The 16,520-nt window shown below is 39.0% G+C and overlaps 1 protein-coding gene across 2 annotated transcripts in view; it reads left to right on the top strand.

The window, feature by feature from the left end:
- The window catches only part of arhgap32b (Rho GTPase activating protein 32b), a 308,797-nt gene that overhangs the window by 76,782 nt on the left and 215,495 nt on the right, over nucleotides 1-16,520 (top strand). For both annotated transcript variants that reach the window (XM_061898082.1, XM_061898081.1), the window contains exon 2: nucleotides 14,456-14,576. In XM_061898082.1, the coding sequence (XP_061754066.1) occupies nucleotides 14,482-14,576 (95 nt within the window). In that variant the 5' untranslated portion in view covers nucleotides 14,456-14,481. The remainder of the gene's footprint in view (nucleotides 1-14,455; nucleotides 14,577-16,520) is intronic.

The following is a 16,520-nucleotide window of genomic DNA, read 5'->3' as shown; positions in this document are numbered from 1 at the left end:
GGGAAATGGATAGTGGTTTCGAAGATAGCGAAAATAAGGCACTTTAAAGCTTTATTTAGGGATATTCCGGGACCGGTAAAATTTTGAAAAAAACTTCAAAAAATACAACAAGCCACTGTGAACTGATTTTTATTGTTTATAACCCTTTTGAAATTGTGATAATGTTCCCCTTTAAGGTGTAACACCTTGTAGTTAAACGGGTTGTACTTGTATAGCGCTTTTCTACCTTCAAGGTACTCAAAGCGCTTTGACACTGCTTCCACATGTACCCATTCACACACACATTCACACACTGATGGAGGGAGCTGCCATGCAAGGCGCTAACCAGCACCCATCAGGAGCAAGGGTGAAGTGTCTTGCTCAGGACACAACGGACGTGACGAGGTTGGTACTAGGCGGGGCTTGAACTAGGGACCCTCGGGTTGCGCACGGCCACTCTCCCACTGTGCCACGCCGTCCTAGTTGATACTGTTCCGTGATTGGCTATTAGCGTGTCACTCTCATTGCTTAGTGAAACTTCCTGTTTGCTGTTTATTGTGTTCCCAAAGCGCGTGTGACTTAATGCCATCCATCCATTTTCTACTGCTTATTCCCTTTTGGGGTCGCGGGGGGCGCTGGCGCCTATCTCAGCTACAATCGGGCGGAAGGCGGTGTACACCCTGGACAAGTCGCCACCTCATCGCAGGGCGTGTGACTTAATGGTATATGGTTTATATCAAATATTTTATCGAGCACATTTTATATTGATATCGATTGAGATTATCTCAATTTGTATTGATATCGTTTTACAGCCCCGCCCAAAGGGATACAATCAAACACAATTAAGCATATAAAGTAAACACATTTTTCCACTATCCTGGTACTTTAAACTTCATATAAAGTTGGTGACATTGTTAAATCCAGTGTTTTCCTTTTTTAGTACAGATAAAATCAATCAATTCCCTTTTTAAATGATCTTGAATTGATACTTATCATCCAGTAGACAAACTTGCCGTGTACAGATCGATATACATGAAATTTAGGATTACAAATTGATCTATCGTTGTATCGATAACTCTTTACACCATATTTAATAACATATTTTTTGTCATACTGTATCGTTTTGCTCTATTTTTCAATTGATGCTCTGTATTGTGCAATGTCCATTACACGTCCATTGCATTTGAGAGGATGTACATGCATCATTATTTTGTATTATCATTACATAAGTGGTTCATTTGGTCCCAATAAAATAATGGCAATATTGTTTATCAGCAATAATTTGTAGGTCAATATACTGTCCAGCAAAATTTGTTATTGGCCCAGGCCTTCCTCTGCAAATTCCTGGCACGTAATTCTGTGTAATTAACCTAATAAGAGTTTAAACTATTATACTGTATATAATTTGATACTTTAAACTGGTTTATCATTTATTTCATTATTATATGAAATGTGTATTTTTTGATGATGCGATAAATATAAATGTTTTCTAATTTAAAAAATGTTTTATACGATGAAAAAAATGTTTGTATTTTTATTATTAGAGATGCACGTTGTATTTTTTTTTTTAAGACCGACACTGATAACCGATTATCTATACCTGATCATTTTCAAATGTTGATTTACCTGTTGTTTGTTTTCATCTTTCTTTGCAGCTGCGTAGGCGTGTTTGTAGGGTTTCAAAACACTGCCTCAGCGATGCTGGCGTTACTGGTGGCTGATAAGGTTTTATGTGTTGAAGCTCTGGTTTTTTCCGTTTTGCTGAGTGATTGTGAAACATTTAGTGTAAATAGCATGGGAAAGGTCTTCCTGTGAAACAGTAAAGAAGTCTCACACAATCGACGCCATGTTTGTTTACTGTAACGTTTACTACAGTCGTTTACAGCACAGCATAGGTAGGAGAAAAGGAGTGCTTCATTTGCTCACCCTTACTCACCTACAGCACAGCACAGCACAGCACAAGTCATCTCGCCCCATTGGAGCATTTTTTTCAGATTTCTTTAATCTGATCTTTGAGTGTTATCAGGTTCATCGGTTTGACATAATTCTTCTTATCTGCTTGACAATTATCCACCTGATAAGCGTGCACCCTTGATTTTTATTGTTTTTATTTAAGGATTTTCAACAGGGAGCAGGAATTAAATTGGCTTTTCTCATAAGCGATAGTTACAATTCAGCTATTTCCGGCAACTTCATTTACCTTTACACTCGTTTAATTTTCTCAGTACACAGCAGTGCGGTTCCTATAAAAGATCCCATTTTTAGCATTTCAACATTATTCTAAAAGTAGGCCCCCTAACCATGCCTCTTTGCCTGTTTGGATAAAACCAATTAGTGCTGGCAAAATGGTTGCTTCAGTGTGTGGAATTGTTATTTAGCAATGTTTTGTCTACAGTTTAAATCTCACTTCCATCCATCCATTTTCTACCGCTTGTCCCTTTTAGGGTCGCGGGGGGGCGCTAGAGCCTATCTCAGCTGCAAATTCTCACTTATGCAGTAACATTAGTACATTTAGTTGCCAATTTTGACATTCTGTCAAAACAAAATGGCATAATCTGCTGATTGGACCAGAAACATAATGAAGCACCAGTAAGTTATGTTCTTACTGACAAAGAAAAGGTTAAAAATAAAATAAAATAAATATTGAAATAAAATTTGAGATGTCCGATAATGGCTTTTTTGCCGATATCCGATATTCCGATACTGTCCAACTCTTAATTACCGATTCCGATATCAACCGATACTGATATATACAGTCGTGGAATTAACACATGATTATGCCTAATTTTGTTGTGATGCCCCGCTGGATGCGTTAAACAATGTAACAAGGTTTTCCAAAATAAATCAACTCAAGTTTTGAAAAGAAATGCCAACATGGCACTGCCATATTTATTATTGAAGTCACAAAGTGCATTTTTTTTTTATCATACCTCAAAACAGCAGCTTGGAATTAGGGACATGTTCTCCCTGAGAGAGCATGAGGAGGTTAAGGTGGGCGTGATTGGGGGGCAGGGTTGAGGTGGGGGTTGCAGTGGGTGTATTATGTAGCGTCCCGGAAGAGTTAGTGCTGCAAGGGATTCTGGGTATTTGTACTGTTGTGTTTATATTGTGTTAAGGTGCGGACGTTCTCCCGAAATGTGTTTTGTCATTCTTGTTTGGCGTGGGTTCACAGTGTGGCGAATATTTGTAACTGTGTTAAAGTTGTTTATATGGCCACCCGCACCACGGCGGGTGGTAATACGAGAGAAAGAAGGTGCGAATCTGGTAACAAATGAAGAAAGAATTCCCAAGAAAAACAGCAGGGGGTCCATCGTCTGGCGGTGGTTTATTTTCAAGTGGGATTATATCGACCAGACAACCGTAATTTGTCAAGTGTGGGGCAAAAGCGTTGCTACAAAAAGTAGCATTACTGCTAATATGCAGCATCATTTGAAAAGTCACCTGCTAGAGGATGAAGAGTGCGTACTCTGCATGTCAACATCCCCATTCAGGGCCACACGACCACACCATCAAAATGTCGAGGCAAACATTTCCAGATCAACACCGTATGAAAAAAAAGGTCAACAACAAAAGAAGATAATGCCTGCAGTAACCTACCACATAGCGAAGGACGAACACTATTTGATTTCCTATTATGCAGCTAATTTTTATTTGACACTTATTGAAATATCTTGTGTGACATCATGCACAAAAGTGCACTCTATTTGTTTTAAACTATTGTAGTGGCGTTCTGTACAAAAAGTGCACTTCAATTTAGTGTTTTGATATGTCATTTTAGTGACATTCTGCACAAAAGTGCACTAATAGCTTGTTTTAAAATGTCTCTGACAGTCTTACACTTTCTGTTTTGAAATGACATGAATGTTTGTGCCACTGCTTAATAACTGTTTAATAAATACAGTTTTGGTCTATTGACTTAGTTGTAATTTCCCTCTCTGTATGAAAGTTTAAAATGAGCATATATTAATGCAGTATGAACAAGAATGTTTTAATGTTGACACAGAATCATCGTACTGATTATATGTATCAAGTGTTAATTCAAGGCTAAGGCAAAATATCGAGATATATATCGTGTATCGCGATATGGCCTAAAAATATTGAGATATTAAAAAAAGGCCTTACCGCCCAGCCCTAGCTTAAACATATTGAAAGACAGATTGTTTTGTTTTCAACTGTATCAACAAGACACATCGTTTTGTTTTTAACTGTATCAACATGTCAGCTTTTTCTCATTACCTTATGCCTTTTTGCTGTTTTTTTTATTTTCTTTATTGTATTTCTACAATGTGCCACGGGCCCATTAAATGCCCTCCAGGCCACATTTTGCCTTCCCGGTAAAATAAGTAAAGCAGTTGTGTTCAAAGTGTTGCGTTCAAAGTGTTGCCAAACAACAGAGGATTGTCTTGAAACAGTGTTTTCTCAGCACTTATAGAAATGATAATTGTTGAGTTATGCACGCTTCTGGAGGTTTTCGGCTCTCACTCGCTGTGACGTCTCGGTGGCATTGTGGTGACGAGTTGTTCTCTCGTGGGTGCAGCGGAAGATGGAACACAGCGTGAGGGTAGGGATAAGAATTTAATTATATAATAAAGCAAACTAAGAACAAAACACTTTGCATGAAGGCACTAACAAACAAAACAACAGAACTAGCGTGGAAGCTAGGAAGAACAGAAAGCGCTAGCGTGAGAACTAGGGAAAAGAACAAACAAAATAGCGTGGAAGCTAATCGAGTGCTAATAGTTACCACAATGCTGGAATGTGACGTCATCTGTTGCGGGGGAGCAAACAAGAGTCCAAGACTGAATGTCAACAGAGGCGGGCATATGTAGGGAGATAAATAATCAAGGGCGGGTGCGCGTGATCAAAGCAGAGACAGGTGACACTAAGTGAGTAACTATGACAATGGAAACAAAACCAGGAAGTGCCACAAAGAACTGAGGAAGACAAATACAAGACAGAATGTGATAAACAGAACCAAAACCAGAATATGCCATGATCCAAGACGTGGATCATGACACTCGCATGCCAAATACTTTAGTGGACGCTCGTATTTGATTACTGTATTTTGCATCACAATGCAAGATACACCTCTCTTTCATTTTTATTATTTACCTTTACTTGCTATATATAGCAACACAATGGCTAAAGTGCGTCAGACATAATTTCTGTTACGTCCTATTCTCGGAAAAATTAGGCGCATATTAAGTTTTTTGGAGGCTTCACGGTGACAGAGGGGTTAGTGTGTCTGCCTCACAATACGAAGGTCCTGCAGTCATTGGTTCAATCCCAGGCTCGGGATCTTTCTGTATGGAGTTTGCATGTTCTCCCCGTGAATGCGTGGGTTCCCTTCGGGTACTCCGGCTTCCTCCCACTTCCAAAGACATGCACCTGGGGATAGGTTGATTGGCAACACTAAATTGGCCCTAGTGTGTGAATGTGAGTGTAGAAAATGGATGGATGGATGGAAGTTTTTTGGGAAGCGGAGTTACGCCACACTTACACTGGGATGGGGTGGCTCAGTCCGTAGAGCAGGCTTGGGCAAATTAAGGTCCGGGGGCCACATGTGGTCGGTTAAGCTTTTCAATCTGGCCCGCCGGGCATTCCCAAATTATTTTTTAGATCTTTAAGATGGAAACTGTAGCTGCCATTATGATGTGCAGTGATGTTTTCTAATGACCGTAAGTCTTCAACTATACAAAGTATAGTTGCACTTTTGCATGATATTTTAGTGGCTAGTGTTGTCCTGATACCAATATTATTTTGATACTTTTCGGTACTTTTTGATGCTTTTCTAAATAAAGGGGACCAGAAAAAATTGCATTATTGGCTTTATTTTAACAAAAAATCTTGGGGTGTGGCGGACTGGTACTTTTCAGAGCCGGTATGGTACCGAATATGATTATCGCTGTACTATACTAATACCCGTACACCATACAACCCTACTAGTCACTATGGTAATCTACATCACAGCAGGTCAGACCAAACAGTTTGAGCGGGGAGTGTTTCCAGAGCCTGAATGCGGGTGTCAGGGACAGACGTGGAAGGAGATTTTTACAAGAAAGTTCTAAAGCAGAGATCTGGCCCGCGGGCCGTAGTTTGGGGACCCCTGCTTTCGAGATGTGGCCCGCGGGAAGTCGCAGGTTATTTTTATTGATTTATTTATTTTTTTAATCTGACCTTTCTAATCCATTTTCTACCGCTTGTTGCTTGTTACTCTCAAGGTCCCCTAGCCGCTCGGGCAAATCACATTGTCTTAAAATGCATTTTCCAATCGATGATATATTTATATATATTTATATATATATATGTAAACAACCTGGACCCCGGCCAAATTGTTTTAACCCAATGCTGCACCCAGGTCAAAAAGTTTGGGGACCCCTGTTTTAAAGCTTAGTGATATATCAGATTGTAGATGTTTTTTTGTTTTTTTTACCATTTGCTTTCATATGTCGCTGTGTTTGTTGCATTTGGCTTGATTGTAAAATGTGGGGATGGAGAGGGGGTGTGACGTTCATATGTTCTCAATTTTTAGGGTTTTATCCTTCACAGAAAAAACTAAAATTCGATTCTGTTTTTAAAGCAGTCTGTCATAACATTTTTAGCATTCAATAATTCTAAAAATAGATATACCGGCCCCCAGACACATCTTTTTCTCTGAATTTAGCCCCCGAGTCAAAATAATTGCCCAGGTCTGCCGTAGAGCGTCTTTCCAGCAACTCGAGGGTTCCAAGTTTGATTTCAGCTTCCGCCATCCCAGACACAGCCGTTGAGTCTTTGGGCAAGACACTTCACCCACCTATCTCTCATTGCCACTCACACTAATGTATGAATGTTTGAAATGTTGACTGTATGAAAGTTTGGTGGTAGTTGGAGGGGCCGTTGGCACAAATTGACAGTCACGCTTCCGTCAGTCTACCCCAGGGAGCTATGACTGCAAATGGAGTTTACCACCATTAATATGTGAATGTGGAGGGAATGAATGATGGGTTCTCTGTTCTATGTAAAGCGCTTTGAGTGTCTAGAAAAGCGCTATATAAATCTAATCCATTATTAATCCATTATTACACTGCCGTACATATATAATTATTTTTGAGCAAAGGAAAACCAGAAGCGCCAAATCAGCATATATGTAACTATATTAAACACTGGTTAATTTTTTTAAGACAGCAGGCATCCTTCTTTGGTGCGGACTTAGTGCTGATGTGCTGAAAATTGATGCAACATCACTTTCAACCCAATCCAATCCTTTTTATTTGTGTAGCACATTTAAACAACATAAATGTTTCGAAAGTGCTGCACAACAATATTAAAAACAATATTCAAATATTATCCTTAGCTCCACCAATAACTGGATAAAAAAAATAAAACCAATATAAAAAAAATAAAAAAATAAATATGATTAAAAACAATTTTAAATGGTAAAACCAATTAAAACAATAAATAAAAATTGAAATTTAAAAAAATACAGAGGACCACACAACTTAAGCCTGCTCAGTGGCCTTGTGGTTAGAGCAGGGGTCACCAACCTTTTTGAAACCAAGAGCTACTTCTTGAGTACTGATTAATGCGAAGCGCTACCAGTTTGATACACACTTAAATAAATTGCCAGAAATAGCCAATCTGCTCAATTTACCTTTAATAGATAAATCTATACAAATTTTTTTAAAAAAAGGGTATTTCTGTCTGTCATTCCGTCGTACATTTTTTTTTTCATTTTACGGAAGGTTTAAGGTTTATGTAATAAATGATGAAAAAAACACTTAAATGAACGGTTTAAAAGAGGAGAAAACAGGAAAAAAATGAAAATGTAATTTTGAAACATAGTTTATCTTCAATTTCGACTCTTTAAAATTCAAAATTCAACCGAAAAAAAGAAAAAAAAACTAGCTAATTCGAATCTTTTTGAAAAAATTAAAAAAAGAATTTATGGAACATCATCAGTAATATTTCCTGATTGAGATTAATTTTAGAATTTGGATGAAATGTTTTAAATAGGTTAAAATCCAATCTGCACTTTGTTAGAATATATAACAAATTGGACCAAGCTATATTTCTAACAAAGACAAATCATAATTTCTTCTAGATTTTCCAGAGCAAACATTTTAAAATAATTGAAAAGACTTTGAAATAAGATTGAAATTTGATTGTAAAGATTTTTCTAGATTTGCCAGAATCATTTTTTTGAATTTTAATCATAATAAGTTCGAAGAAATATTTCATAAATATTCTTCGTCGAAAAAACAGAAGCTAAAATGAAGAATTAAATTAAAATGTATTTATTATTCTTTATAATAAAAAAAATTAATTTACTTAAACATTGATTTAAATTGTCAGGAAAGAAGAGGAAGGAATTTAAAAGGTAAAAAGGTATATGTGTTTAAAAATCCTAAAATCATTTTTAAGGTTGTATTTTTCCTCTAAAATTGTCTTTCTGAAAGTTATAAGAAGCAAAGTAAAAAAATAGATGAATTTATTTACACAAGTGAAAACCAAGTCTTTAAAATATTTTCTTGGATTTTCAAATTCTATTTGAGTTTTGTCTCTCTTAGAATTAAAAATGTCGAGCAAAGCGTGACCAGCTTGCTAGTAAATAAATAAAATTTTAAAAATAGAGGCAGCTCACTGGTAAGTGCTGCAATTTGAGCTATTTTTAGAACAGGCCAGCGGGCGACTCATCGGGTCCTTACGGGCGACCTGGTGCCCGCGGGCACTGCGTTGGTGACCCCTGGGTTAGAGTGTCCGCCCTGAGATTGGTAGGTTGTGAGTTCAAACCCCGGCCGAGTCATTCCAAAGTCATACCTATAAAAATTGGACCCATTACCTCCCTGCTTGGTACTTAAAGGTTGGAATTGGGGGTTAAATAACCAAAATGATTCCTCAGCGCAGCTACCACTGCTGCTCACTGCTCCCCTCATCTTCGCAAGAGGTGGAACAAGTGGATGGGTTAAATGCAGAGGGTAATTTTACCACACCTAGTGGGTGTGACTATCAGTAGTACTTTAACTTGAACTTTTATCTTTATTGAAGACTCTTGTTGGCAAATACGGCCATGCGCTGTGACAACCACGTTGACGCCATCTTTGTACTATGTAGACCAGGGGTGTCAAACTCATTGTAGCTTAGGGGCCGCATAGAGGAAAATCTATTCCCAACTGGGCCGGACGGGTAGAATCATGTCATAGTAACTCAAAAATACAACTACGACAACTTCGTACAAGGTCACATGAAAACTTTCGGTCCAAAGTAGAAAAAAATCACAAATTCTGAAAGTGTACATATCACAAATAATCCTTTTGACAAAACACTTCAAGTTAGTTGAAAGTTCTGAAGGAAAAATTGATGCAGTTTCAAAAACACCGTGAAAACACAATTAACTTAGACTAAGTCTATCTACAAAGCTATAAAACTTGAAGTCACAGCCATTCTAATATTGAACAAAAAACTCAATAAAGCATTAATAAAAACTTTTTCTATGCATCAATTACCTCATTTGTCATTTACACTGGTCATTTTCTTTAAATTTGCACAGAAGACATTAATTTTAACAGAACTACATCAATGTGCAGTGTCTCATGCAGCATTTTAAGTGAATTGTAAATTATATTTATATAGCGCCTTTCTCTAGTGACTCAAAGCGCTTTTACATAGTGAAACCCAATATCTAAGTTACATTTAAACCAGTGTGGGTGGCACTGGGAGCAGGTGGGTAAAGTGGCTTGCCCAAGGACACAATGGCAGTGACTAGGATGGCGGAAGCGGGATCAAACCTGTTGCTGGCACGGCCACTCTACCAACCGAGCTATACTGACCCATTAAAAGTGGGGTTACCAATTGTTTATATTACTCCTCTTTGTTTTACGTTGAATCGAGGGTAAGGAGTCGCAGCCCTGCTTTACCTACCTCTTGCTTTTTATATTTGCTTGCCCCGACTATTTGTTTTCCTAACAGAATTGCTATTGTGACATCCAGGGGACACATTTAGAGCAGCAATTTCTTAAATTCAAAAATGCAGCTCAATTTTACACTTAGCAAACACATCTCGCATGCCTGACTGTATCCGGGCAAGAACTTTAAGCATCAAAGTGTCTACGTCATATTATAGGCTGCATGATTAATTGATTTTAATCGATTTTTTTTACAGTGTCCGCTAGGCTTGAGTGATACGGCCTAAAAATAAAATTGCGATTTTTTTCACAAAAAATTTTTATTTGCGATTTTATAAAAAAAAATGTAATCCGAATTTTAAAATAAATCAATGAAAACAAATGACAGAGATAATTTAAAAACAATATTTTATTTAATTTATTAAAAAGTAGTAGTTTGCAATGACACTGTATAGACTGCATATTATTCTTAGCAAAATATTAATTTGTATATTGTTGATTTTTTAGACTACATTATTATTAAATAAATAACTAAATCAAGAGCTTCCTCTGGGAGGCAATAATTCTGTCTTGCACAAACTACTTTTGTCAACATAAACGTAGCATTAAACATGGCTTGCAAATAAATGATTATCTCCAACAATGAGATTAATAAATTGCAAACTTAATACTTCTGTAAATAAAAATGTAGCATTGCACATTGCATGCAAAAAATAATAAAGTAAAACATTAAGTTAACTTTTTGAGTTTCGTTTTAGTGAGTGCTCCACACCTTGGCAACGTACAGAGCGACTGTGTTTGTGATGGTTCCCAATTGGGCTTCTTTCTCATCATACATGGTACCTTGTGTAAATGATTTCACCACAGTAAGATGCTTTTTAATTAGATTTTGTTGTTGTTGCTGTCTCGTTCGCCTTGTAAGGTGTTGCATTTCCCTCACTGGACTGGGGTTTTCAGTTTCCGATGCTGGAATAAGTTTGTTGTGCTGCTGCCTTTTTAAAACTAACTTTGCAGCATGCAATTCTTTGGTCCACTCGAGTTGCCCGCAAATCTAAATTACTAAAATCTTTTTTTTTGTTGTCCTGTCCAGCTTCTCAGGCAAATCATATACAGGTGCTGTTCATATTATTAGAATATTATGAAAAAGTTGATTTATTTCAGTAATTATATTCAGAACGTGAAACTTACATATTATATCAATTCATTACACACATAGTGATATATTTGAAATGTTTATTTCTTTAAATTTTGATGATTAGTACTGACAATGACTGAAAATCCCAAATTCAGTATCTCAGAAAATTAGAATATTAGTTACGACTAGTACCAAAAATATTTTTTAGAAATGTGGGCCAACTGAAAAGTATGAACATGGAAAGTTTCAACATGTACGGCAATCAATACTTAGTTGCAGCTCCTTTTGCCTGAATTGCTGCAGCAATACGGCGTGGCATGGAGTTGACCAGTCTGTTGCACTCCTCAGGTGTTATGAGAGCCCAGGTTGCTTTAATAGTGGCCTTCAGCTCTTCAGCATTGTTTGGTCTGGCATCTCGCATCTTCCGCTTCACAATACCCCATAGGTTTTCGATGGGGTTAAGGTCAGGTGAGTTTGGAGGCCAATCAAGAACAGGGATACCATGGTCCTTAAACCAGGTACTGGTAGATTTGGCACTGTGTGCAGGTGCCAAGTCATGTTGGAAAATGAAATCTTCACCTCCATAAAATTGGTCCGCGGCAGGCAACATAAAGTGTTCTAAAACTTCCTGGTAGACTGCTGCTTTGACCCTAGACCTCAGGAAACACAGTGGACCAACACCAGCAGATGACATGGCACCCCAGACCATTACCGATTGTGGAAATTTGACACTGGACTTCAGGCAACGTGGATTCTGTGCCTCTCCTGTCTTCCTCCAGACTCTGGGACCTTGATTTCCAAAGGAGATACAAAATTTACTTTAATCTGAAAACATAACTTTGGACCACTCAGCAGCAGTCCAGTCCTTTTTGTCTTGAGCCCAGGCGAGACGCTTTTGACGTTGTCTCTTATTCAAGAGTGGCTTTACACAAAGAATGCGACAGCTGAAGCCCATATCTTGCATACGTCGGTGCGTGGTGGTTCTTGAAGCACTGACTCCAGCTGCAGTCCACTCTTTGTGGATCTCCCCCACATTTCTGAATCGGTTTTGTTTGACAATCCTCTCCAGGGCGCGGTTATCACTCTTCCTTGTGCACTTTTTTCCTATCACATCTTTGTCTTCCCTTTGCCTCTCTATTAATGTGCTTGGACACAGAGCTCTGGGAACATCCAACCTCTTTGGCAATGACCTTTTGTGTCTTGCCCTCCTTCTTTAAAGTATCAATGGTCATCTTTTGGACAGTTGTCAAGTCAGCAGTCTTCCCCATGATTGTGTGTCATACAGAATCAAAACGAGAGACCATTTAAAGGCTTTTCCAGGTGTTTTGTGTTAGTTAGCTAATTAGAGTGTGGCACCAGGTGTCTTCAATATCTGACCCATCCATCCATCCATTTTCTACCGCTTATTCCCTTTTGGGGTCGCGGGGGGCGCTGGCGCCTATCTCAGCTACAATCGGGCGGAAGGCGGGGTACACCCTGGACAAGTCGCCACCCCATTGCAGGGCCCAATATCTGACCTTTTCACCATATTCTAATTTTCTAAGATGTTGAATTTAGGGTTTTCATTAGTTGTCAGCTATAATCATCTCCTTTTTGGCAAAAAACACTTGAAATGTATCAGTCTGTTTGGAATGAATGTATACATTCTACAAGTTTGACTTTCTAAATGGAATTAATGAAATAAATCAACTTTTTCATGATATTCTAATAATATGACCAGCATCTGTAGTTGATGTAGATGCCCATATCGGCTGTTCAGATTTACTTTACAAAAGAGAAGTGTAGGATACTTCTCTTGTAGCCTTATTTGAATTTGACTTTATTAAATGTATTTATATTATCATTTGGTGCAGCCGGGCCGGAGCAGGAGGGGATAGAAAAGAGAAAAAAAGGAAGACAGAGGGGGAAATTGTGGGGATAAGAGGGGGATTAGACAGAGAGAAAAACAACAACAGCAAACACAACAATAACAACAAAAACAACAACAACAATAGAACAACACCAGCACATACAAATATGATTGTAAAAGTGATAGCAAATAAGCAGTTAGTGAAATAAATAATAACATAGAAATGACAATGAGCATTTTTACACCCAAAACTGGAGCAATACAAATACCAATAGAAAAAGCGCTATTGATCATGAACAATACCAATAGTTTACCTCTATTTTCAACAATACAGTTGTTCAAATGCAACAATACGTATACATAATGATAGCTGGAGAGATAATGAAAAAATAAAAAAAGGAATACCGAAAGATGGAGGGGAAGAGAGAGAGGCAACCTATATTAATCTTGTAGATTGTTATAGTAACAATGGGTTAAGCTTTGTCAATATGCCTTGTGTTACCCAGTTTACCCTAGGGCAACAACGTTGATATATGTTTGATGAAACGTGATTATGTGCATGAGTGTATGTATGTATATGTACTTGCATATGAACAGAATGTATATATGAATGTTTGTACAGTAAATGTATATGTACAGTATATGTATGTTTGTTTGTACAGTGAATGTATATGTACAGTATATGAATGTTTGTACCGTGAATGTGCGTCTAGATGGACGGACTTGGAGTATGTAGGTATGTACTGTATTTGTGTATGTATATGGGAGCGTAGGTGCCTATGTATGTAGGTCTGTATGTATGAAGAATGGTGTGTGTGTGTGAGTATATGTGTGTTTGTACTGTATGTACAATATATTTGACCCCCAGCGTGCGCGGGAGCCAGAGTGCGGCCCTTGCCGCCCAGAGAGCCCAACCCATAAACTACTAAACTAAACTACTAAAATCTAATCTACAACACCTTTCTTTTATTTGGAACAAATGTCTCACCCTCATTAGCGTTAGCCATGTTTTGTTAGGTGTGTTGAATCTCCGCCAAGGAAAAAAGGGTTAGGGCGGAAGCTAGGGAAGTGTCTGGTGACATAAAGTATGCCGGAACAAAGGAAATAGATTTTAGATTTAAAAAAAAAATCATCTGCCACAAAAAGCTTGAATCGCCCAAGCCTGCTGTCTGCCTATCTGTAAGACTAATCACTGATTTAATTCCTGTGTGTTTAGAAGCAGAGTTCCAATGCCACCTACTGTACAAAGTTGTAACAACAAAATGTACTCCCCAAAACTGTCCCATCATAACTAATATGTTTATGAGCAAGATTGCCTGATTGTGGAGGTCCAAATGTTTTCATGGCAGTCTGCAACAAATTGATGTATGCAAACACTGGTTTTATATTGTGCTCTGCAAAGAAGATCCCCCCCCCACTGCTCATTTTTTTTCTTGTCACGATCCCAAACATCCAATCACCATCGTCATCCTCCCTCTTTCATCCTATCGATGTGATTTATTTAATCCCATCTGCCTTTTTTTCCCTCTTGGTCTACCTCTACTCTCCTTCCCCTCCCACCTTCACTCTCCCTAACTCTCTCTCTCTCTCTTTTTGCACCCCTGGCAGCCTCAACATTGCGGTGAGTCAGTATCATGGAGGCAGGCAGCGGGGCTGCCGCAGCAGTGGGGAGTGCGTCGCTCGGACTGCTGGGAGCCACGGCAACGTCCAGCCTGGACATCTTGGACAGGTAAGGCGACTGACTGTATGAAGTCGCACACACACACACACACACACGCACACACACACACTTACACACACACACACAAACACACTGGAGACCAGCGTTCAAGCGTTCTGCATCATGTGGAATCGGGGAACAAGAGAGATGATTGTGCGTGGGAATAAGACCACACCTTAGGTTGTGCTTTGGTCCACATGTTAGTTGTGTGTGGTCAGATAGTGTTTATAGTGTAGACTTTCCTATCACTGTGTCATGCACTGATTATACTCTCTGATTGAGAGGCAGATGCTCATGATTTGTTAGTTTTGCCGCCTGCAGCAGTGCCCGCTTGTATGAGTGTGCCGGGGTGTTGATGCTGAGAGAAGCGGGTGTTACTTGGCTCAGTCTGGGCCTCAAGGAGAAACGATGCTAGCATATGTCGGGGAGGAGGAGGAGGCCTCGCGAGACATGCCTCAACACTGTTGCCGAGCTGATAGGACGAGTTCAAACAGTTACCACTCCAGACCCTGTGCACCCTCCCACCCACATCCCCGTCAACCCACAGCAACTTCGTGACAGCTGTCATCAACCGTCACCACTGGGAAGCCCTCGCCAACATTGGCTTCATTGACTGAGTGCCACAACTCGTGGCTCCAGCTACCACTGCCCCCATTGAAGCTTTCAGCCAGTTACGTCATTGCTCCTGCTATGCACTCACACCCGCATATTTGTGCACTGTCATCATAACCCCACTCTCAAATATTTATTCATAAATGCTCAATGGCGCACATGCTAAAATAACCTCCTAGGATAGCCTTTGCCAAATATTGTTGGCAAAGGGGCAAGTGCTAAGTACACACTCAGCCAACGCTAATTCGTCATAGTTATTTGTTATCCCTGCATGCTTTCCTCGCAGACATGCCATTTCCTACTGCACGTGGGGTATTGCTTACCAACTCCAGATTAAGTAGAATTGTCACATTCTCTACCAGCGTGTTATGACTAAGCGCCTAAACTTTTTGCATCCGTTGTTAAATCAGAAGAAATTAAAGCTTCACAGTTACACATTTAGCTTGACATCTCTCTTGTCTTTTGCATCAGTGCTGTTCTCAGCAGGTCTATTATCTGTACTTCTACATATGTGTCATTCATCCAAGTGGCCAGTGGTAAGAGTTGTGACTCATATACTATATGTAAAAGGGATCTGACTCAGGTTGTGTGATATACAAACCCTGTTTCCATATGAGTTGGGAAATTGTGTTAGATGTATTTATAAATGGAATAAAATGATTTGCAAATCCTTTTCAACCCATATTCAATTGAATGCACTACAAAGACAAGATATTTGATGTTCAAACTCATAAACTTTATATATTTTTTTGCAAATAAAAATTTACTTAGAATTTCATGGCTGCAACATGTGCCAAAGTAGTTGGGAAAGGGCATGTTCACCACTGTATTTCATCACCTTTTCTTTTAACAACACTCAATAAACGTTTGGGAACTGAGGAATTGTTGAAGCTTTGAAAGTGGAATTCTTTCCCATTCTTGTTGTATGTAGCGCTTTAGTCGTCTCTTCAGGTGCTCCTGAAGCAATGTTGTCCTTCCGTGCCACCCGAGGTCAATGGTGCACGTTTTGCAGGAAATGTCTACTTTGAAGTCTTTAAACTGTTCCGAGACTTTTGACGACTTAGGTCGTACACTTTTCTCAATTGAAGCCACAACCTCGAGATGTTTCTCTGCTGAACTATCCATACTGTTTCACTCTGCCATTTTTCGAATGTTTCCAGCAAAGGAGACGGCGTGGTCACGTGAGCTGCACATGTCACATCATTGGCTGGCTCACTGCCACCACATGAAATGTAGCCTCAGCGCCGCCCTGGCCCTGATTTTGTACTCTTTTTGCTTATTGTTTTTCAGGTGTTTGTAAATGTTGCAGTTTATAAATAAAGGTTTAGGGGGGAAACAAAA

This window comes from Nerophis ophidion, linkage group LG04 (assembly GCF_033978795.1).
Source record: "Nerophis ophidion isolate RoL-2023_Sa linkage group LG04, RoL_Noph_v1.0, whole genome shotgun sequence".
Taxonomy (NCBI): domain Eukaryota; kingdom Metazoa; phylum Chordata; class Actinopteri; order Syngnathiformes; family Syngnathidae; genus Nerophis; species Nerophis ophidion.
Note: the sequence above shows the minus strand (reverse complement) of the source record. Positions and strands in the feature narration are given on the sequence as shown.